This window comes from Aythya fuligula, chromosome 2, assembly GCF_009819795.1.
Source record: "Aythya fuligula isolate bAytFul2 chromosome 2, bAytFul2.pri, whole genome shotgun sequence".
NCBI classification, from domain to species: domain Eukaryota; kingdom Metazoa; phylum Chordata; class Aves; order Anseriformes; family Anatidae; genus Aythya; species Aythya fuligula.
The window spans coordinates 66,445,767-66,468,942 of record NC_045560.1 but is presented as its reverse complement, the minus strand read 5'-3'; the positions used below and the strand labels follow the sequence as shown (position 1 = coordinate 66,468,942).

General features: G+C 42.9%; 1 protein-coding gene across 2 annotated transcripts in view; it reads right to left on the bottom strand.

Moving 5' to 3' along the window:
• DCLK3 (doublecortin like kinase 3) overlaps positions 1–22,756 on the bottom strand; it is a 28,396-nt gene extending 5,640 nt beyond the window's left edge. The window contains exons 1-2 of one of the 2 annotated variants that reach the window (XM_032180621.1): positions 22,687–22,756; positions 4,374–6,241 (exon numbers count right to left, since the gene is read on the bottom strand). In XM_032180621.1, the coding sequence (XP_032036512.1) occupies positions 4,374–6,241; positions 22,687–22,756 (1,938 nt within the window). The remainder of the gene's footprint in view (positions 1–4,373; positions 6,242–22,686) is intronic. The other variant, XM_032180622.1, reaches the window with a different exon arrangement.
• Positions 22,757–23,176: the final 420 nt, after the last annotated feature.

Below are 23,176 nucleotides of genomic sequence, written 5' to 3'. Positions count from 1 at the left end.
TAACAACTCAAAGTCAGCTCAGATCAAACAAGCATTCCATTCCCTTCATCCCAAACTTTGCAATTTCCAGTCCATCTTTCCATCACCTGGCAGCAAAAACAGCAGGCAAATATGCATTACAGAAAGAAAAGCCGCTCAGGTTGCTTGTATTCCCTCTTGAGGCCAGAGCTTTTACTCACAGCAGTATCACAGAAATCTACAATCTTCCCAAGAGAAATCTAGCCTTTGACATATCCCACATACTTTGAAATGGGACAAACAAAGCAAAAAATAGTAACGCTAGAGGATCATCCCAGCTTTATCATGACACCTGTTATAGCATCTGCATTTAAGACTACAAAGATTGGTTCTAAAAGTTCATTCCAAAAGAGCTCCCCTTACCTGCCTACAGAGCTAACTACCACGAAGAAGAGCAGCATCCATCCAGCATATTTTGTCTGTAGACACCCAGTTTAAGCCATACAGCTAATTGCATGCATCATCTGTAAGGGAAGCCAGCATCTGGTAGTCCTGAACCAGGACAGTCAGAATTGTTTGCAGGATAGTCAGAATTGATAGCAGGATACCCAAATACTGTTTATGGATTTCTAGCTATAGCAGCCATACACCTGAAAGATTATAATATACTAATACATAGACAAGTTCATCTTCAAAAAGGGATAAACTGGTCTTTTTTTTCTGTCTGTTGATGACTCCCAGGTGCTTGTTTTCATATCTACATTGTGAAATCCAATGTGTTTAAGATGTTTTATAGCATTAATATTCCTCTTTATGCATGTATGTATGGAAGTACAGATTCTACATACAGACATAATGATATCAAGCTAGCCCATGCAACTTTTTGCATATTAAAAGGAGAGATAGAAAGAAAGCACTGCTTCTACATTTGAGTTTCAGACATCCCTTGATGGATAGTAGCTAGAATAATCTCTCTATAAAAGAAATCTTATAGAAAATAACCTGCATAGGTTTAACATACTGAGAGCTCCTGATAGGTAACTGGTTAAATAGAATTTTAACTCAAATGCACTTGGAGACCTTCAACAGCACTTTATCTATTTGTAAATAGGGTCACAAAACCAAAGTTTATTGATAAAAGAGCTACACTTGAAGTTCTCATACACATTTGAAAACTTGAAAGAAACGAGAAAGGAAAAAGGTAAGGAAAAAACTCAAATGCATAAAAAGCTGCAACACTTATAAAGCCCAGTTACCATATTAGCATTTTGGGGAAGAGTACAAGAAAATGAGTTCACAATCACAAATACAAAAATCTACACCATGAAAAAAAAGGATGTGACTCTGCATCTTTTACTGCTATAACCCGGAAGAACAGCCTCTACAGTTTGAAATTAATTTCTGACTCACAGAAATGCCACCACCTGTGGAATTAAACAGTCCCTTAACTAAAAACCTTGGTGGCAAATTCTACTCCTCCTATGCTCTTCCAGCTAGCATTAAAGTAGTGACCAGCTTCTTCTGTGAGGCAAATATACCACATCACTCAGTCTTGGTAGCAAAGATACCTCGCTAAACACCTCATCCTATGCCAGTTGATTCCATTAGTGGAAAGGGAGGACTTCAGAGCAGCTGTCTTCACGCCACCTGTCAAACGGATTTTGTTTTGGTAGTGCAAGTCTTCTGCTTCATAGCTACACTGCAAGGAGTCTGAAAGTTGTGGCCAGGCACAGTAATGAAATTGGGAGAGGCAGATGAAAGGCAAAAAGGATTTAACGGTAGGCTGCTACACAAGTCTGTAACTAGAGGACAGCAAACTAACAAAAACAGATTTTCAGCTCTGCGTGAATAACCTTATAACTCACTAGACATCAAAGTATCTTTCCACCTTATCCTCTGTAGAGACAGAAACATGGTTTCCCTTCTTTCCCCAGCTGCTTATTTTCCAGTAAGTTCAAGTCATTAGGAGCAAGCCTAGATTCCCACAGAAAATAGGAAAGTCTTTGTCTAGACTTACAGTAGACAAAACATATTCCCTTAGGAAAACAGGCTAAGGATCCTTTCTCTGCCGGTCTCCATTTGCTGGGAAGGTTTAAGAAATATGGAAAAAAATGGTTGATAAGAAAGAGAAAGGACAGGATTCACCGGACCAAAAGACCCCAAAGTAGTCCAAATGAGTCAACAGCCAAAAACCGATTAGATTGGATATTACGAAGAGTTTCTTCCCAGATCAGGTGGGTAGGCATTGGAACAGGCTGACCTGGGAAACTGTGGAGTCACCATCCCTGTAAGTATTTAAGAAATATGTGGATGTGGCACTTTGGGACATGGTTTAGTGGTGGACTTGGTTAGGATGATCTGGAAGGTTTTTTCCAACCTAAATAGATCTATGGTTCTATGAAAAAGTATGAGCCTGTTTCTGTTCTCTGATCAAAGACAGCCTAGGGAGACTAATTCAGACAAACATCTGTGGTGTAGGAATGTGAAGTGAAGCAGGAGGTAGCTATCCCACAACAAAGGACAAAGTGGAGACACCACAGGATGCAAACACTTCCAGAAGGCTGCTCCAAGCCCCCGGCCCACCAACAGTGGATGAGCCCATAAACTTGCTTCAGTAACATTTGGTACTGTGTAGATCTGGCCAACACTAAATTAGTGGCAGCTGTCCACGTTGTTCTGTTATTACTGCTCCAGTCACTCTCAGGAGTCAGAGAAAGCATATTAAAATTTCAGAAAGCCATAAACTTGCTCACCTGTATTTTTAGGGATGATTATTAGATAGCAGATGAGCTATTCAATAGTATCAACAACTTACAAGCTCACATAGCTTGTTGAACACAGTAACTTTTCAAAAAGAAGCATCACATAAACAGTGCGTAAACATGGAATTCAGTCATTTAACAAGCAAGGTGAAACCAGAAGAGGTATCTTTTTCTTGTTAGTTCTGGTAATGCTGTTCTATGTTTCTGTAATTCAGCCAGAGCAGGCAACACAATTTCTTCAGTGTTACAAAACTTTGCTCACCAGTATGTTCTGCAGTGCTGCGAACTACATGTGAAAACCATCAGGTGAGACCTGGATCATATGTCTCTTTTCACTTAACTGCAGCACTGAAAAGATTACATATTATGCAGAGAAACAAAGCATCTGTCTCAGGTGTTTCATATACAGCAATTTATTTTCTGTCAAGAGGAAGGAGCAAAGCCTGGCTTACAGTGAAAAATTAGCTTCTGGTAGAAATCCCTTCAGTTCTGAGTGAAGTTTTGCTCAAACAGCAAAACAAGGCATGCCAGGACCCAGAACCACTTGCATTCCCCATCTTTTATTTATACAAACACACCACATACCAAGGATTTTCATCAGACTAGGCAGAATGCATAGCAGGACCTAGTATAGATGCCATTGGTTAGTCAAAAGGTTTGGATGCAAATTCTTCAGACCCAGCTGTGCTCAACCTCTGTATGTCCTTTCTCCAGAAATACAGATTTATTTTTTTTTCCCCAAAGTTAATTGCCTTAAAGAACTGAATGACATATAGGTCTAATAATCTGTTAACAATTTTTTGGTTATGATCTTCCACCAACAGAAGAAATTAGGTCTGTTAGAGTCAGGCAGATATTTGGTAACTCTGCTCAGAAATTTGGAGCACTAGGAGAAGAGCATAACAAATGATTGGCAAGGGACAATTGCTTACTTTCACCCTGTTATAATCGGTGTGTTAACCAAGAGTCAATATTGGAAACACTTCTACCCTATCTTACACGTGAGTAACTTCACTGACTTCAGTGCTGGATGCAAGGAATGTAGCCTCAGAAATGTGTTGGAAAAGAGAACTCCTTAGCACAATGTGAATATGAGTTAACTTTAGTGTTTGGTGTTATATTTCACCAAAACGTCTGTATATCGCCATCAGCTTATTTCAGATAAATGCATTGTACTTCTGCTCCTAAGAAAGTAAAATTGTCACAGAATTGTAATCACTATAGTAGAGGATTGCCACAGTGGTCGGCAGTGGACACGAAGTCCATCAAATAAGCGGAATTAGCAATTTTAATAAATTTTGGTCTGCAAGGAAAACACCTGATGATTCAGTGCAAAACATTCAAACCTGTGTACCAAGAAGTCAGATGATAAATAGTATGCCTGATTCCCAGAATACAAATGCTCACTGCCCCTGAAAGCCAGGTCATTTCCATTTGAATTTCTGTTTGCAAGCACTGTGATCTACAGCCTAGAGCAGATCTACACAGAGTAGACTGTCATGCTAATTTCAAGATCATATTCATTTTTCCAAACAGTACTGCCACAGTACATTCTCTTCACATATTATTTGCTTAAAACTATTCAAAGAACCATAACAAAAATGAAAATAAATCCCACTCCTGCAAATATAGAGTGTGTTTGCCCATACTTACCAAAAGGTTCTCTGGTTTGAGGTCTCTGTGGACGATGTTCTTGCTGTGAATATACACCAGGGCTTCAAACAGGTCAGTGATCATGACAGCAGCATCATGCTCTGTGAACTTCACACTTTCTATGATTGCATCAAATAAGTCCCCCCCTGGGACATACTCCAGGATTAGGTAGATCTCAGCCTCCGTCTCATATACTTCAATTAAGCTTACTATATTAGGATGAGAAAGACTCCTAATGATCAGAATTTCGCTTTCCATCATGTCCTCTTTCCCCTTCAGCTTGGATTTATCCACAATCTTCATGGCATAGATCTGATTAGAGTTGCAGTGGCGACATTCCTTCACCACTGCAAAATTCCCATCCCCAATAGTCCTGCCAATCTCATAGTGGTTTTCCACATCAGTTCTGTTTTTAATGGCATGCCTCCGGCTTGTGTTTTCCAGTCCCAGAGCCTTGTTTTCTTCTTTATTCATTCTGCGCTCTCCTGTTTTCTCTCGTCGAGTCATGTCATTCTCTCTGTGTATATTTCTCTCTCTCCTGGCACCCTCCTCTTTAGCCCTTTGACCCTCTCTGCTGTCCCTATGTACTTTAGATGGTTTCTCAGCATCTCTTGGAGTGTCTTTTGTTAGCCAACCATTTTGATTAGTTACACAGCTACTTCCATTTTCTTCCTTCACTTCATGAGTTATTTGCAGCCCTTCCACAGCATTCTTGATTTTCACCACTTCTTTCTCGTGGTTTTCATGTTTGTCTGGATTTCTTTCTATCTCAATGCTCTTTTTTTGCTTTTCCAGCCCTTCATTAACTTTCCTTTGTAGAGGTTTCCAGGTCTTTCTGCAGCCATTCTCTTTCCAGCCAACTTCTTCACCTTCTAGAGGAATTTCAGATTTTCGGCTATTCCTGATTTTTGCATTTCTTTCTACCTGATACTTCTGACATGCACCTGCGTCCAGGTCTGTGTTCTCAAATGAAGTCTCAGCATGCCTTTCCCTTTGTAATTTTTGCCTCGCCTGCCTTTCCTGTTCACACTTCTCACACCTCACTACTTCCACTGTAATCTCTTCTAATCCCTTCTCAGGGCTCCTCTCTTGCTTAAGGTACCTCTCACTTTCTCGGGTTTTTCTAGGAGGCCTCACTCCTTGCTCACCATCCCAACTCTCTCTAGTCCACTTTTTTTTTGTTCTCATTTTCTCTTCTTGCTTTGTCTTGGCTTGACTTTTTCTAGCTACCAGTCTGGGAGACATAACATCACCGCAATTCTTGGCAATCTCTACCTCATCAAATCCACTGTCCACTTTTGATGCTTCATCATACAGCCTGCTCTTCAGTTTTTGGGACTGCTCCTCATCTTGCTGAATTGCACTGACAGCATAAGGATTTTCAGGACAAAGTTCTTGTATTGCCACTTCCAAGTTCTTCAACGTAAGGGGCTCCCTCCCCATAGCTATGAATGCATTGCCTTCCCTGAAGAAATCAGAAACACTTCGGATTTCTCTGCCCCTCAGACTGTAAAGCTTTCTCACATGGTCATTCTTCCAGCGTGCAAATCCCAGAGCTTCTGAAATGTCAGCCATCAGCTGCTCAAGGGTCTGGACAGATCTCCTGTTCAGAAGCAAGGTTATCTTTTTGAGTGTATGCCTGCTGGGTTTCACCACTGTAATAATCGTTGGCTTCAGAGAACTGTGCTCTGAATGTATTGTATGAAAACCATTCCAGGGATTAAAAAATGAAGACCTATAGCTGCTTGCATTCACAAATTGTTTTCCACAGTTTCCACGACCAACCGGAGGACAAGTCCCATGTAGTTTCCTCTCTGTTACTTTTGAGCTTGCACTGTGAGATGAGTGGTCAAACATGCTTCGGTGTCCTAAAGCAAAGAAAGATCAGGCACATTATTCGTTGTCCATCATCAGATCTTTCGGAGTAATAGTTTTCTGTGTATCAGTACATGAACACAGGGAGTAAGGGTACTTTCAAAGAACTTTAACTGTCCTTAAAGAGTATCTCCATATTCATGCAACTACAAACATGGTGAGAAAATACATACTTAGGTTTGAAAGAAAATAAGTAAGTAGTTAGTGAAAAAGAGAAGTTATTCAAAAAAATACACTGGAAACAGATTTTTCTCCTAACTGCCTTCATCTGTTAGTCATCTCAGAAAAAATGGGGTTACTTGGACTAGGACTGCATCCAGATTGTTTGACATCCTGGCACAAACCTACCTTCCATGAACTCACTTGATACCTTTCTGATCCCAATTATAATTTTGGCGTCACTAAACTCTGCAGCATCAAGTTCCACAATTATATTGCATGAATCAAGATAAATTAATTAATCCTGGTTTTGAATTGCTACCAGATGGGTGTGTGCAACCTTATATTCTTATAAATAATTACCTCCCCTTCGTGTTCCCTAGGCCATTCATTAAGTTTCTAGGTTTCTATAACAACTTAAGTAAATAAGATATTTTTTTTTTTTAAACGTAATACATGGTTACGGCCAAGCTATCACGAAATTCAGTCTGTAAAGACAAGAATAAGCTAAGAATAATGTCACCTTAAAGTACACAGATCTCTTGTACTTATTAAAACTTGGTTACCACACAATTCTTTTCAGCCTCAACAAGTAACCTTTCATAATGACATCACAGAGTACTTCCAACTCCTGTTAGTAGTTTTACAGTTCAAGAAAGAACAGACATCCAATACATTTGAACTAAAAAACATTTGATCCCAGATCAACCTAAGAGTAGCCACAATGATTACTGAACCATTACAAGGTAATTCCCATATAAAAATGGCTTATCTCCCAGAGAATCCCACTCTTTTTTATGCATTATTATGACTACATAGCCATAGCCAAGTAGCAATGTGAAAATCTGCAAAGGAAAATCTATGTATATGAGCACTCCTCTTGGGGCTAGGGCTGAGATGCACGTTCAAGAGCTCTGGCAAGCTGAAGTCTACCACATGTTGGCTTTCAACTGTTGAAATGCCATTTTCAGTATTTCAAGCTATATATTTTAATTTGTCCCATCAAGGCAAAAAAACTAAGTGCAGAGGAAATACACCTCCTTACCTAGGATGAGGAAAACTATGCCAAGCACTGCCACCTTCACTGGGGAGCACATGGGGAGAAGCTGCTACAGACCTCCATTCTGCTACTGCCTTGTCCAGTGCTGCGATGGAGGATGCTCCTTTGTTGCAATACTCTCAAAACTAAGTGCTGCATGTACCTCAGCATGCTCCTTAGCACTTGGATCCATTTCCTTTCTCTTCCAAATGAGACAGATACTGGAGAACCAGATAAATATTACAAAGAAGCCCAGCTGTCAGCATGCTGAGTGAAGACGTAAGCATTATATAAGAGCTATGTGACTAATGCTTGGTGGTTGCACAGGTTATTTCTGTCTTCATTCTACTTTTTAAGGATGATCTCTTGTTACCAAAAGATGACAACATATGTGCTAGCAGGTTTCCAGCAATCAGATATTTACATTCTACCCAGAATAAAGCCGACTGTGAATTGGGGGTGTTTCAGCTCTAATTACACTAGCACATATTGGTTACCAGGAACTGCCGAAGCTCTGAATTTAATCAACATTTCCAGATTCCTGTGTACCCATTCTCAAAGTGCTACTTTGCTTATAGGAACAGTGTGTGACATTTTTATGGCTTATAATCGCTGTACAACATAAAAACAATGGTGCACTAATAATGACTTTTGCCACAGATATATGTTTCTCCCAGCCATGCTGCTATTATCACACCTTTCTGCAAACCATTTATTTTAAGTGCCTGGCTGCATTGTTTCAATTACCCAAATATCGATAACATTCCCTTTCTTCATCAAGTCAGCTACACTTTAAAGGGAAATCTGATTTACTTTTTATTCTATAACTAATGAATTAAAAGTTTCACTCAATTAAAAAAAAAAACAACACACAATCCAGGAATGTGTTTTTGTGCTTTCTAAAGTGCCTTAGTTCCTAACCAAAACATCTTGACACAAGTCACAAGTTATAAAAACAACCATTTTAGGATTAAGAATAATATCACATCTTTTTCTAACAGGAAAAAAGAAGTTACTTGAGCGTCTAAATGAACACAAAGGTACCTCCTACTGTTTTCTGAGAAAAGGGGGAAGTGCCAAATTTTGTCAAAGTGGTTGCAATGACTAATCTATGTATTACAAAATCTAAAATTAATTTCAACTGCCTGTTACAGCTACGCATTTTACTTATTTTCCAGTTATGCTAAATTTACTTTAATTGATAGATATGAAGCAAGCTCCAATCTTTCAGGAAAGTGCACACACAAGGCAGTAACGAACTTTTCTAGAAAGCCTTCAAAGGTCACGCATGACTCCTATAACTACAATTCATACTGCTTAAAAATCTTGTTTCCATATTTATACAGAAGTGGGAGAGGAAGGAAGAGGGATCAAAAACACTTCAATTGGAGTCTGAGTGCTGGCAACTGATGCATCTGAGAATAAAACGTGGTTTTCCTTTTAGTGTCATAGTAAGTGCTAATGGTTATAAAATACTTATATTTCTTGCAAATTTTAATATGTATGAATTCATGCAAACAAGTCTTTTTTTCCCCTCAATATACACTTGTGTATCACCAAATATCAGCACAAATGGGAGCTCAAGTTGGTTGCAGGCATAAGAAGTTTAGCCATCTGCTGATCACAGCACAGGTCAGCTTGAAAAAGAGGTTGCTGCATGGAGCACAGCTTCTGAGCTTCATTTTTAAAAGCCAGTTCACAAAGCATTTGTGAAAGCTACAGTCAATCCTCCAGGTGTAGAGTACAGGGTGAGAAAAGCACAAAGCTTCTACCAGACATTTCCCGGCAGACGCTTGGTTCATACTCTGGAAGTGGTGTAAAATAAAATTCAGACCACCTAAGCTCTGCATAACATGCATATACAGAGTTTCAACCACAATATCTTAATGAATTGCCTGGCTACGCCTCCTCTCCCCCAACAGCAGCGTAATGGGGTTTGCCAGAGGTCATCAACCATCACAATTAAAAATTTATTGCTGCTATTTGTCCTTCAAAAGTTATCCCTTCCCTTGACCAGTCTAAGTTTTTGTTCATTAATTAAAACATTTCCACTCATCTTACTTTCCTTTTAAGCTCTCCAGTTGGAGATCACAGTTTCAGTAATTAACTGAATGCTTTTACCCAGCAGCTAATTCTGCTATCAAGTCACAGGTTGCAATGCAATTAAATTTTTACAAGGACCATTACGACACAATTAAAAACAGAAGGAAACACTGAAGTAGGATCTAGTTATGGGCATCACTAAGATGTTGCCGCTTAAGCCCTGCAATTTATATTAGAGCCTTGGATCAATACAAGAGCCTTTGGTCACAAAAGTAATTGTGAAAGCTCCTGAAAACATTAGTAGGATTACTCACACAAGTGAAGTTGCACATAACAGAAATTGTGTATCGGGAGTGATTTTGATGTATTAGTCCAAAAACAGCATAAACAAGATGTTCTTTCATATGGGAAGAGAAAGAACAGCACTAAAAATGATTCTCCTTAAACTCCAGCAATTCCTATTGAGGATATGCAGAACAAAGACCAGAAGAAAAAAAAAAAAAAACATAATCTTAATCAGAACCCAACTTTTCATTTATGTCAAAGTATCAAAAAGCATCTCAAAGTAATTGGCAATAAAGAATCTCTCTGGCCTTTAACTCAGAGCAGCCAAGTACATAGGTCACATACCAGCGAGCATTAGCAGCCACCTGCAGGATGCAATGCAAGTCTCTGGAAGCCTGCTATCTTAAGCTCCGTTTCTTGCTGTAAATTATTAAATGTCGCAACTTTCAGAGCTAGTGCATGCTGTTAGTGTCTGAGGCTGAAGAATTAGTACAACCAGTCTTAAGGTACTAAATTAGTTACATGGAAACAAAATATGATCACAGGCATCTTTTTACCTCAAGTAAATTTTACATAGGCATTATTTACAGCCCTGCTACTGGAAACATTATTGGTGATTTTTCCTCTACATAGCCATAGCTGTAGTATACTGACTTTTCTTCCCTCCTGCTCATCCTTGTCTCTCTGCTTGCTTTACAGCATTTTAAAGCAGAGATTTTGAGTCAGGACTGGCATTTATTTCAGCAATGACAAAAGGCAGTCACCCTGTGTCAGTTTTGCCCAAACAACAACTTATATAGGAAGGGAAGTCAAATTTAACAAGGTCTGGATAAAGACAGCGTCATACAGCAAGATGATCCCAGCTAGTTCCTGTATGAGCAAGCTCAAAACGCTCACACAGCTGAGAGCTACAGTGGGCCTTTAGGACTCGAGCGTTCCTCAGCCTGAGTTTCAAAAGTGTCTTTTTCCCCTGTAACAGCTACTTCAGTAACTACTAGAGGACGGTAGTCAGATAGTAGAACTAAGGTAAATTACTTTGTCTTTCCAATGTTCTGACAATCCCATCTTGTTCCTTAGCATTGAGACACATTCTGCTGTAGAGCAGGGAATTGAGGCGGGCAGAGCTTTTTTGCAGCATCGAAGCCACTCAAAGCAGCCGCAGGAACCACCAAACCTGGCAGCCCTCTCGTGGGAGGCTGACGAGTAGGCGGAGCCAGCAGCGCCCCCTCCCAGGCCGTTCAAAAGCTGCCCCTGGGGAGCGCGGTGACCAGGATGGGCAAACAGGGCGAGGCATGGCGGTTTGTGCAGACAGGGTGCCCGTAGGCAGGGCAGAGTGTTCCGCCCTACTCACAAGAACAACCAGCCGCCTACCTATAGGTAAACCACCATGGTCATCACTAAGCAGACGGCTCTTTTTAGAAAGTCTGTGGCCACCCAGACTGAGTGCCAGCTCAAAAATGCGGCACTTCAGGTCTCTGGATGCACAGAGTGCCTGAACTTGTTGCTCCCCTCTGAGGGCAGCAGAGACACTGTGTGTGAGAGTTGTGAGCAGGTGGATGACCTGGTCAGCCTGGTGGCAGAGCTCAAGGTGGAGGTGGAGAGGTTGAGGGCTATCAGGGAGTGTGAACAAGAGATAGACCTGTGGAGCAACTCCCTGCAAGGCCTGAAGGAAAGGCACCAGGGTGAGACACCCCACACAGTGGCGGAGCCCCTGTCCCTGTCAAGCAGAGGGAAGGGACCTAGGAAATGAGGAGGAATGGAAGCAGGTCCCTACTCAACATAACAGGCAATGCCCCTTCCTACCGGTCCTGCCTCCCCAGATGCCCTTACACAACAGGTTGGAGGTCCTGGAGCTTGAGAGACCAGTAGCTGAGGAGGAGGGAGAAAGTCTACCCAGGAGGATGCCTAGGGCAAGGAAGTCGACTCCACGCCTCAGGACTGCCTCCACGAAGACAGAAGGAAGGGTGATTGTTGTAGGCGACTCCCTTCTCAGGGGAACAGAGGGCCCTATTTGTTGACCTGACCCTACCCATAGGGCAGTCTGCTGCCTCCCTTGGGCCAGGACCAGGGACATTGCCAGAAAACTTCCTAACCTGGTTCACCCCTCTGACTACTATCCTATTTTTAACAGTCCAGGCTGGCAGAGATGATAGTGAAGACAGAAGCCTGAAGACCATCAAACGGGACTTTAGGGGACTGGGATTATTAGTAGATGGAGCAGGAGTACAGGTCATGTTTTCCTCCATCCCTACAGTGGCAGGGAGGGGTGCACAGAGGATCTGGAAAGGCCACCTAATAAACAGGTGGCTCAGAGGCTGGTGCCAACACAGGAATTATTTTTTTTTTTTTTTTTGACCACAGGATGCTTTACTCAGTACCCAGCCTGCTAACTGCAGATGGGTCCCACCTGTCTCAAAGGGGAAAACAGACACCAGCCCAGGAGCTGGCAGGGCTCTCATTGACAGGGCTCTCATTGACAGGGCTTTAAACTAGGTAGGAAGGGGGGTGGGGAGGGAATAAGGCTTGTTAGAGGTGTGCCAGGGAGACCAATGTCAGGGCCGGGGGAGAAAGCAATTGCCCAGCTGAAGTGCATCTACACCAATGCATGCAGCATGGGCAACAAACAGGAGGAGCTGAAAGCCATTGTGCAGCAGGCTAGCTATGACCGGGTTGCCATCACTGAAATGTGATAAATGTGATGGGACTGCTCCCATGACTGGAGTGCTGCAATGGCTGGCTATAGGCTCTTCAGAAGGGACAGGCAGCACAGAAGGGGTGGTGTGTGGCTCTCTATACTACAGAGTGTTTTGATGTTGTGGAACTTGAGGCTGAGACTGGGGATGATAAGGCTGATTCCCTATGGGTTAGGATCAGCGGGAAGGCCAACAAGGCAAGCGTCCTGGTGGGGGGCTGTTACAGACTACCAAACCAGGATGAGGAATTCTACAGGCAGCCAGCAAAAGTTGCGAAATCGTCGGTTCTTGTCCGTGTGGGGGACTTCAACTTCCCGGACATATCCTGGACATGCAATACAGCTCAGAGGAAGCAGTCTAGGAGGTTTCTGGAGAGCGTGGAAGATAGTTTCCTGATGCAGCTGGTTAGTGAGCCTCCCAGGGGAGGTGCCCTGCTGGACCTTCTGTTCACAAACAGAGAAGGACTGGTGGGAGATGTGGTGGTTGGGAGCTGTCTTGGGCAGAGTGACTACAAAATGGTAGAGTTCTCTATTTTTGGCAAAGTCAGTGGGGGGATCAGTAAAACCGCTGTCTTAGACTTCCGGAGGGCAGACATTGAGCTGTTCAGGACACTGGTTGGCAGAGTCCCTTGGGAGGCACTTCTGAAGGGCAAAGGAGTCTGGGAAGGCTGGGCCCTCCTCAAGAAGGAAATGTTAATGGCTCAGGAGCGGTCTGTCCCCACGTGCCCAAAGACAAGCTGGCGTGGAAGAAGACTGGCCTGGCTGAATGGAGAGCTGTGGCTAGAGCTTAGGGAAAAAAAGAAAAAAGAGGGTTTATGATCTTTGGAAAAGAGGGTGGGCCACTCAGAAAGATTATAAGGATGTTGTAGGGATGTGTAGGGACAAAATTAGAAAGGCCAAAGCTCATCTGGAGCTCAATCTGACTACTGCTGTTAAAAAATGTTTTTATAGTGTTTTTAAAGTGTTAGAAAATGTTTTTATAAATACATTAAGACAAAAAGGACGAGAAAGGAGAATCTCCATCCTTTACTGGATGCGGGACGGAACTTAGTGACGAGAGATGAGGTAAAGGCTGAGGTGCTTAATGCCTTCTTTGCCTCAGTCGTTAGCAGCAAGACCAGTTGTTCTCTAGATACCCAGTACCCTGAGCTGGTGGAAGGGTATGGGGAGCAGGATGTGGCCCTCCCAATCAATGAGGGAATGTTTGGTGACCTGTTGCAGTACTTGGATGTACGCAAGTCAATGGAGCCGGATCGGATCTACCCAAGGGTGCTGAGAGAACTGGCAGAAGAACTGGCCAAGCCACTTCCCATCATTTATCGACAGTCCTGGCTATCAGGGAAGGTCCCAGTCGACTGGCGACTAGCAAACGTGACACCCATCTACAAGAAGGGCCGGAGGGTAGACCCGGGAAACTATAGGCCTGTTAAGTTTGACCTCAGTGCCAGGGAAGCTCATGGAACAGATTATCTTGAGTGCTATCACGCGGCACTTGCAGAGCAACCAGGTGATCAGGCCATGTCAGCATGGGTTTATGAAAGGCAGGTCCTGCTTGACGAACCTGATCTCCTTCCATGACAAGGTGGCGTGCTTAGTGGATGAGGGAAAGGCTGTGGATGTGGTCTACCTTGACTTCAGTAAGGCTTTTGACACCATTTCCCACAGCATTCTCCTCGAGAAACTGACTGCTCGTGGGTTGGGCTGGCATCGTATGCTTCATTGGGTTAGAAACTGTCTGGGTAGCCGGGCCCAAAGAGTCGTGGTGAATAGAGTTAAATCCAGTTGGAGGCCGGTGGAGTCCCCAAGGGCTCAGTACTAGGGCCAGTTCTCTTTAATATCTTCATTGATGATCTGGATGAGGGGATCGAGTGCACCCTCAGTATGTTTGTAGATGACACCAAGTTAGGTGTGTGTCGATCTGCTTGAGGGAAGGAAGGCTCTGTAGGAGGATCTGGATAGGCTGGACCGATGGGCTGAGGCCAACTGAATGAAGTTCAACAAGGCCAAGTGCTGGGTCCTGCACCTGGGGTACAACAACCCCAAGTAGCACTACAGGCTGGGAGATGAGTGGTTAGAAAGCTGTCTGGCAGAGAAGGACTTGGGAATATTGGTTGATAGTCAGCTGAATATTGTGGGAATAAAAATGTTGTTTTTGCAGTTACACTGTTTAAAGGTAAAGAATGTAGTATTTAGATATGCTTGTAAGAAATCTTAGCAGGCGACCTTGTAAAATGAAGACAAACAGACTCCTTAGGACAATTAGGTGAAGATCATACTGTCAGGTCAAGTCAGATAAGAAGAAACATTATCACTTCAAACAGTGAAAACGTCAAAAGAAATTTGAAATTTAACAGGCTAGCAACTGAAGGCATTGTATGTGAAACATCAGATACATTGTGAACCTGGATTACCCACTCAGTGGAGAAACAGGGGAGGGTCCTGTCATCAAAAGGTATGTAAACTGTGTTTTGGAACTAGTAGGTGTGCTCCTGTTTATGGGGCGCCCGCCATTGCAGTGTGCTCAGGTGGCTATGAAGGCCAACAGCATCCTGGCTTGCATAAGAAACAGCGTGGCCAGCAGGGCTAGGGAAGTGATTGTCCTCCTGTACTCGGCTCTGGTGAGGCTGCACCTCAAGTACTGTGTTCAGTTTTGGGCCCCTCGCTACAAGAAGGACACTGAGGTCCTCAAGCGAGTCCAGAGAAGAGCAATAAAGCTGGTGAGGGGTCTGGAGAACAAGCCTTATGAGGTGTGGCTGAAGGAGGTGGGATTGTTCAGCCTGGAGAGGAGGAGTCTCAGGGGCGACCTTATTGCACTCTGTGGGTACCTTAAAGGAGGCTGTAGCGAGGTGGGGGTTGGTCTATTCTCCACATGCAGGGTGACAGGACAAGGGGGAATGGGCTAAAGTTGCGCCAGGGGTGTTTTAGGTTGGATATTAGGAAGAACTTCTTTACTGAAAGAGTTGTTAGGCATTGGAATAGGCTGCCCAGGGAAGTGGTTGAGTCACCATCCCTGGAGGTCTTTAAAAGACGTTTAGATGTAGAGCTTAGTGATATGGTTTAGTGGAGGACTTGTTAGTGTTAGGTCAGAGGTTGGACTAGGTAATCTTGAGGTCTCTTCCAACCTAGATGATTCTGTGATTCTATAACTCAAACAACAGTGGACAGCAGCAGAGGAAGGAGGAAAGAAATACCTCCAAACACCACGTTTTCAGATACTCTGCAAGCCAGTTCAGTGGAAGTTCAGTGTCTTGCTGCTTTCAAATATCCCACCAGCTATCAGGTTGAGACTGTTTTGTTAATAAGAAAAAAGTGGGAGATGAACAGTTGGTCAAAAGCCTGGGACTGAGTAAATGTGGCTGAAACATCTCAAACGGAGACAGTCAGTAAGGGAAGCAGAGAAGACTGGAAATGGCTTGTAATGTAGGAGCCTGGAAGAAGGCACGGAGTACAGGGATTTAGCTACCAAAGGAGACTAGGTCTATAGACAGACATGTACAGAGACAGATACACAGGACTAAAGGAGAAGGGGAGTCACACAGGCCTCCCACGTGCTGTGGAAGATGAATTACTCCCAGCAAAGAGACGAGATTAGGAATTATAAAACATGGGATGAGGAGCCCTGACAAAGGGATTAAAAGTGGTATCTGATTGAGGAAATGCAGACAAAAGACAAAATGCAGTAAGAGCTGAAGCTTGCAGGAAGAGAACAAGAAAGCTGGGAACAGGAGAGGGAACTGGAGGGGACACTGCTCCTCTGGTATCACCATCCAGAAGCCAGCCTGGGTGTAGTAGGGCCAGAGTCTGAAGCTAGAAAAGGAAACCTGGTGTAGATCTGGACTGGGAAGATAAAAGAGGACCAAGTCACAAGCAGGGATGGGGAAAGGCTGCAGGGAACATGGCAAATAGGGCCACAGTTACATACCCACTGACTGCAATTTCTATAAACTTTGATGACCCAGAGGAAGCAGATGGAGAATGTAATTGGGAAGCAGTAAAACCTGAGGGTGAGAATCTGAGCAGGCTGGGAAGTCAGGTTGGATACTGAACTTTGGCAAAGGGACAAGACTGGGAGCTGTAGGAGAACTGTCCTCACATCCCTCCTCTGTGATTTTTCATAAAGGATATCTACCTCCTTCTGTTGTCACTTTATGCTTTACTCTTTTACAGATGAACCAGAATCAGGACTGTATGGTCATAAAGTGTTGTCTACAGAAACTTTACATCTGTAAAGAGAGTATAGTGAAAGAATACAGGAAGAATAGTTTCTTTGCCTACAGAAATACAGCTCTGGAGAACTGGATTGTATCTCAAGCAGTTCCATAAAATAAAAGTTTCAGAGCAATCAAATTAATCTGAATTTTTCAGAGCGGATTACATTCTGGTGCCCAAAACAATACACTGAGACCCAGTCTGCAAAAGTCCTCAGTGCTCTCACTTGCACGAAAGTTTGCTGGAAGCTGTACTTCAAAAACAAAGCAATACATAACACAACACATGCATAACACTAAGCCATCTAAACGTCTTGGTCCTGTACACCTCAAACAGCATTCTTGCCCACATTAAAGAATTGAGTATTTTGTGTCTTGACTCCAGCTGAACAAAACACAGTTAATGCCCTCTGTTTAGAGGTTTCACAAAAACACTAGTCCATGTTTGCTACTGCAATAATCATCATGACAGAAGAGCTCACAAGTACTAACAAGCAGGGTCCAAAAAGCACACAGTGAAAGGCAAGAACAGCCAGGATAGACAGCATGTAGATGCTCATTAGGCAAGCTTTGTCCGTCCCATGCACTGATGGAGCCAGAGACCCTGGAGGAAAAAAGGAGCATCTGATAATTTTATTATTGTTTATATCATGATGCACAGGAACGGGGGGTGGAGGGTGGGTAACACTGCTCATCAACAGTCATAAAAGATTGACTTTGTAACCAGAATAATGTTGGATTGTAAGTATCAGCCTGGTAAAAGTGCATTGGGCAATGATATATGTTCAAAATATATTTGATGGTAAAACTGTTGTAAAACACGCTGTGCAATGAAGTATTACTGTAAATCATACTGTATCATAAACATGGTTTACAAAACTAAATAAAGTAAGCATAATCTAAGTGCATTCAGATAACTAACGTGTCTGTCGGTTTTTTTTTAAATCAGATGACATCAGAAATCAACAAATCATGGTATTTCCATGAACTTCTGTCTGTATTAGTACAGAAGTTAAACAAAAATACATTCAATCTTACAAACACCACTTATCAGCTGGACTCTTTCAAGAACAGTTTTAATACTGTCTCAATCAAAAAAAGGGAATTAGTTTAATTTCTGTAACATTACTTCTGCTGCCCTAATGGTCATCTCCAGTCATACTCATTCACGTTCAGTTTGCACTAATGTAACAGATCAATTGCTGACCCAGTCTAACCTAATTTGCAGAAAACTAAAGTCCCTGGCAGCTCAGGCAGTATTCTAATTTCACTGAAGTAAAACTAATTTGGGCTTTTCTACAAAAAGGACAAAGCACAATAATATCTGTTTCAAATACACATATTTAGCCCTAAAAGGTCCTACAAAATTAATATGATGGGACTTCAAGTTCATCGTATTTCATAATTTCACATCAAGCTTACTTAAGTTCACATGCAGTATTATTTTTCCTGTAACTGTCTGCCCTGCAAACTCAGCTGCATGTCAAATTGGACTCCTTTCCCACACATCACCAACAGAACTAAAGCTTCTCCTGGGCAAATTATGTCTGGTCCCATTAAGTGACAGCTGAAGTGTCAGCCGTGAGGAAAGAAAACATCCTCAGTACTAATCCTGGAGTACAAAAGTTTGAGACACACACCTAAGCACCAAGCAGGCAATAAAACATTTGCACCTCACATGCAGCCAATCTTCTACATATACACAGACAGCACATAAGAAAAATAAGCTTTTGATTTTAAGAATAAAATACTCTGTCATACAAAACAGAATCTAGAGACCTCCAAACCTTTCAGTCCCATAAGTGCCCATTCCCATTCTTTCACGCATTTACTCTAGTCCCTTCTCCCTGCCCAGTTCTCTCATTGTCACTTCACTGCCAGTTTTGGGACACAGACTTTATGGTAGATCACAGAGGGCAAAGAGTACCAGAGAAGCTAAAAAGCAGGCAGACATAGTAAGAGAGCTCCTCAGATGGGAAGGTCTGTCTGGAGGGAGTGCCTGGATGAAAAACCCTGCAGCTGGCTGGGCTCTAGCCAAGGGAGGAAGCCTGTGGGATGCTCACACTGGATCCCTCACTATGATCTCTGGATTTTTCCACTCTGAGGAAAGATGCTGCCTCTGTGTCACCAACAGCCCAGTGTGGGTGCCAACCTGCAGTGAAACACATGTAGGAGGCTCAGCATGCAGGAACATGTGACCATATTTACTGTATTTGAGAATCGTGAGGGATAAATGACATTTAACAGCCAGCCTTCCTTCTTACACCTCAAAGAAGATGAACTCAGTTTTGCTTTCCTCTTTCTCTCATCTTCCCTGCTCTTTCCCTAAATGCTCTGAGCCTCTTTGCAGTCTACCCTGGTCCCCTCCCATCCTGCTCCTCCCAACCCAGAGACCGAGACTCCTGCAGGGCAGCCTGGTTTGCTCCGATGGTTTTACATTCCCTTTCCTCATCGGTCACGGTGGATGGGCAAAAAGTACCTTCCTAGACACTCACCTGCTCCCCCTGCAGGCCCACACCAACTCCAACATACAGTTTAAGATCTAAATCAAGCCATTTGTTAACTAAAAAAATAAAATATTTACAGCAAACACAGATGGCTATTGCCATGTGTTAGTGTTAAACTGAGCTGAGTCACCCCCAGAGCAACAGATGAAGGTAAAGATTGCATGTAGCCTGGTAATGAATCACAAGTGCCGTCATTTTTATGTGTGTTTTTTTTTTTTTTTTTTTTTTTTTTTTAAGAGCAAAACCCCCACTTTCATTACTTTTTCTTTCTGACATTTTAAGGGTAGAAAATTAAGAAGTGATCATAAAGAAAGCCCTTTAAAGAAGAATACAGATGCATAATCTGTAAAGACTTAGCTCACTACATGTGAAATAAATCAGTGCATTTAGAGGTTGAGGCTCAGTTTAACTTAAAACCCTGCACAAAACCAAAAAAATAACTTTATGAAACTGCTCATTTCTTTCAAAGACGACAGGCTGTGTATTTTATTAGGAACAGCCATGCCTGCTTTCTTAAGTTTGACAAGTCCCAGTAACCAGGGACGTGAGCTCTGCAGTCCAGGGCCTTCCATTAGGAATATTCCAGGGGAGGACAGAACTGACAGAGAGAAACAAAAACACCTTACACAACTGCAAGATTTGCCAGGATCCATCTGGCAAAGCCCTCTGTGTGTTTCTCAAAGTACAGGCAGTTTTGCTTTCATGTTGATGCTCTTGACCCCCTAAACTGCCATGTATTTTAAATTAATTATTCATGTTTCATCAAAAGCAAGCTTTCATTTCTTCTTAATCCTGTTAGCCAGCATTGTCTCAGCCAAAGGAACAGCAATCTGTTTCTTAGGTGTGGGATTTTACTTCCATTGCTTCCTAAATCTCAACTTGATGACTACTCAGTTGCAACTGAGCAAATCCAGTGAAAATAAGAGAGCTTGCAGAGGTGTCACTGAGGGTTTAATTAGGCTTCCAGATTCTGTATTACCAATAATCTCATTGCATAACTAAAGGAAAGACCCAGCCAGAGCCTGATTCTCTATCTGGTTTGCAAAAGGGACCATTACCACAAAATTTTGCTTGGAAATCTAGCACATTTAAGAGAGGTTAATTCCCATATAAATGTCGAATTCCTACCCCATTACTACAGAAACACATTTTCAGAAGAGAGCCATACACTGAAGTTAATGCTGCAAAACAAATTGTTTCACAACGCTTCTAAAAGAAAATGGGTTTCTCAGACAAAACTCTAAGCCAGTGTTAATTATACTTAAAAGTATGATGACAAGCACAAAAATGAGGATTTTCACACCACCAGACAATATCCAATATTTCTATTAAGTACCTTATTTGAGGCGACAAGAAAACTGAAAAAAAAAAGTATACATACAGGCTGGCAATACTGATTGAGCAGAAGGTAGTGTTTTCAGAACAATGACTAGGAGCTTCCTCTAAGAATGCATGACATAGGCAATTGTTTTGCATTCTTACAACAACTAGACTGAGTAAACTACACTAGTAACAGAAGAAAGTTGGTGAATTAGTCTGACTTTCACTTGCAGTGAATGCAAATTACTGTGATGCAAGATGAACAAATTGCAAACATTACTAAAACCTCAAATCTACTCGAGAATCAATCAAGACAGTAGCTCTACTGTCCATTTTTCAGTATTTCCAGTTATTGAATGGATACTTTCCAAAAGGACAGACCACATACCCTAAAAACAAGAAAAACCTGGAAAACAGTATACCTTTAAGAAGCAAAGTTAACAGAAACATCATATTCACCTCTTTCAACTACTACATTTTCAGCTCTAATCCAAGTTACACTGAAGCTAATTAAAAGATTCACATTACCTTCAGTGAGAGCGGTATCAGAGCTAAGAGAGACTGCTGGAGTCACCGTAATGTTCTGACGCTAATTGCACGTACAAGAAAATCTATACAACACTGACTTCAAAAGCTGTTAAGCATTTAGGAATCAAGTCAAAGCAAAAGGGCAAAATCAGCAACAAACACCGACTCAATCAGCCCTAGAACTGTTGGAAAAGAAGGAAGGACAATCAGCCTCTCTGATTTCTACAGAACTATACATGTTTCTGTAGAGACAGAAACTAAGCTAAGTGATCTTAGAAATGGGAAATAAATCCCACACAACTTCCCATAGACACCACAAGCTGAGAGCCCCACAGATGCCAAAAACGTGAGGCTCTGCAGAATACTACTAGAAAAAGCAGCAGTGCAGACATATACAAAGTATATAGTGATGCTACTAAATACATTTAAAACACAGCTTAACATGCCCAAGGTAATTAACTTGAGTTTACAGAAAAAAAAAAACACAATACAACAGAGAAGAGATAACTTCTGCACAGCTCAAATTCAGTCTTGAACAGCTGCCAATAACTTGAATTAAAACTAAGTTATCTTTGCTGACAGTTTAAGATCAAGTAACCAATTCAGGTTAATGGAGATTGGAGATGGAGATTTACCAGAAGCTAACTCTCAGATGAGATGTCCTAGCATCCTACAACAAGCTTTCATAGAGTCATACCATTTCAGGAGATTCACACCTGTTACACCTCAAGAAAGAAACTCTGCAGAATCAGTTCTATCCAAAGAGCCACAGGACAGCTTCCTTAGCTAGAAAACACAGCCACCTCTTGAGAAGACCATGACAGAGTTGTCATAATAACACAATTCTATGTAGAAACAAAATTCTACAGCGTAGCTGTAATATGTTTTATAAGCACTGTTAGGTTTGCTGACTGTCTTGTGACTCTTTGCTGATTCTCAACATTTAAAAGTCAAAACCACACCTAGACTGGATAAAAAACATGCCAAGAGAAGAAAGGGGAGGCTAAAGAAAAAGTCGAGGAGGAGGTGGGAAGAAAAACTCACATGCAGACATGTGCATATTTTTGATGTCTGTATAAAGCTCATAGCAAAAGCATGCAAGATGAACTATCAGATTTGGTAATAAACTCCGATTATCCTCTCACACAAAAACGTTACAGTAAAAATGCTCAGAGGAAGGAGACAGAGTTTTGTTACACTGGTGTGAGGTCTTATTTTTTCCTTCTAACTAAACTTTTCAGTACACAGTGCAGCAAAAGTTTTAGTTTATGGGGTTGTTTCCCAGCTCGGTGTCTTGCAACCTGTAAATTGTTCCTTTAGCTCCAATCAGCAGTCCACCCAGCTTTACTGCCATCACCTACTGAATGTCCCCGAAGGAAGGAAGGAAATAATACTGCAGAGCACAAAGTTACGAAGCACTTTTCCTATAAATACCTGTTCTGCTGTTAAACCTACTTGACCAAGTGCCGTAGCCAGGGACACAGCCGGCGTTGTACCCCGACGTGGCTTGGCTGCCGCCTGTAACAACGCCCACCCGAGCACCTCAGCCTTCCTTCAGCCTCCCCCTTCACCTGCACCCCCCGGACGACCACCAGGACCCCCAAGACACTCCCGTCCTAACACACCACCGTCCGGGGGCGACGGAGAGCCCACTCACCCGCGCAGCGGCCGTAGGGGCAGCACGAGCCCGCCGCGGGGTGCAGCGGGGGCGGCGCGGCGGCTGGCATGGCGCCGGGTCCGAACTCAGCTCCCTCGGGGCCGGGGTCCCTCTCCCGGCTGCCAGGATCAGTGGAAGGGCCAGGATGACGGCAGAGGGGAGGTGGTGCCGCGTTACGGGCACGCCCAGCGGTCACACCTCTCCGGCAGCGGCCCGCCCTCCACAGGCAGCCCCCCGAGGAAGCGCCTCACCGCCGCCATCTTCTCACGGCGCCCACGTGCTGCTGTCCCTCTGTTTCTGTTCCCTCCGTCGTAGGTACCTGCAGCCCCCGGAGCCGCCCTCCTCACGCCTCTCCTCGTCCTCCCGGAGCTTCCAGCCTGTCCCCCCGTTGCCCTCCTGTCAGCTGCAGACGGTGCAGTCGTACCACGATGTCATCTCGTGTGGCCTCCCTTCCCCGTTTTGAAACACCTGCCTGCCATGGGAGATAAGA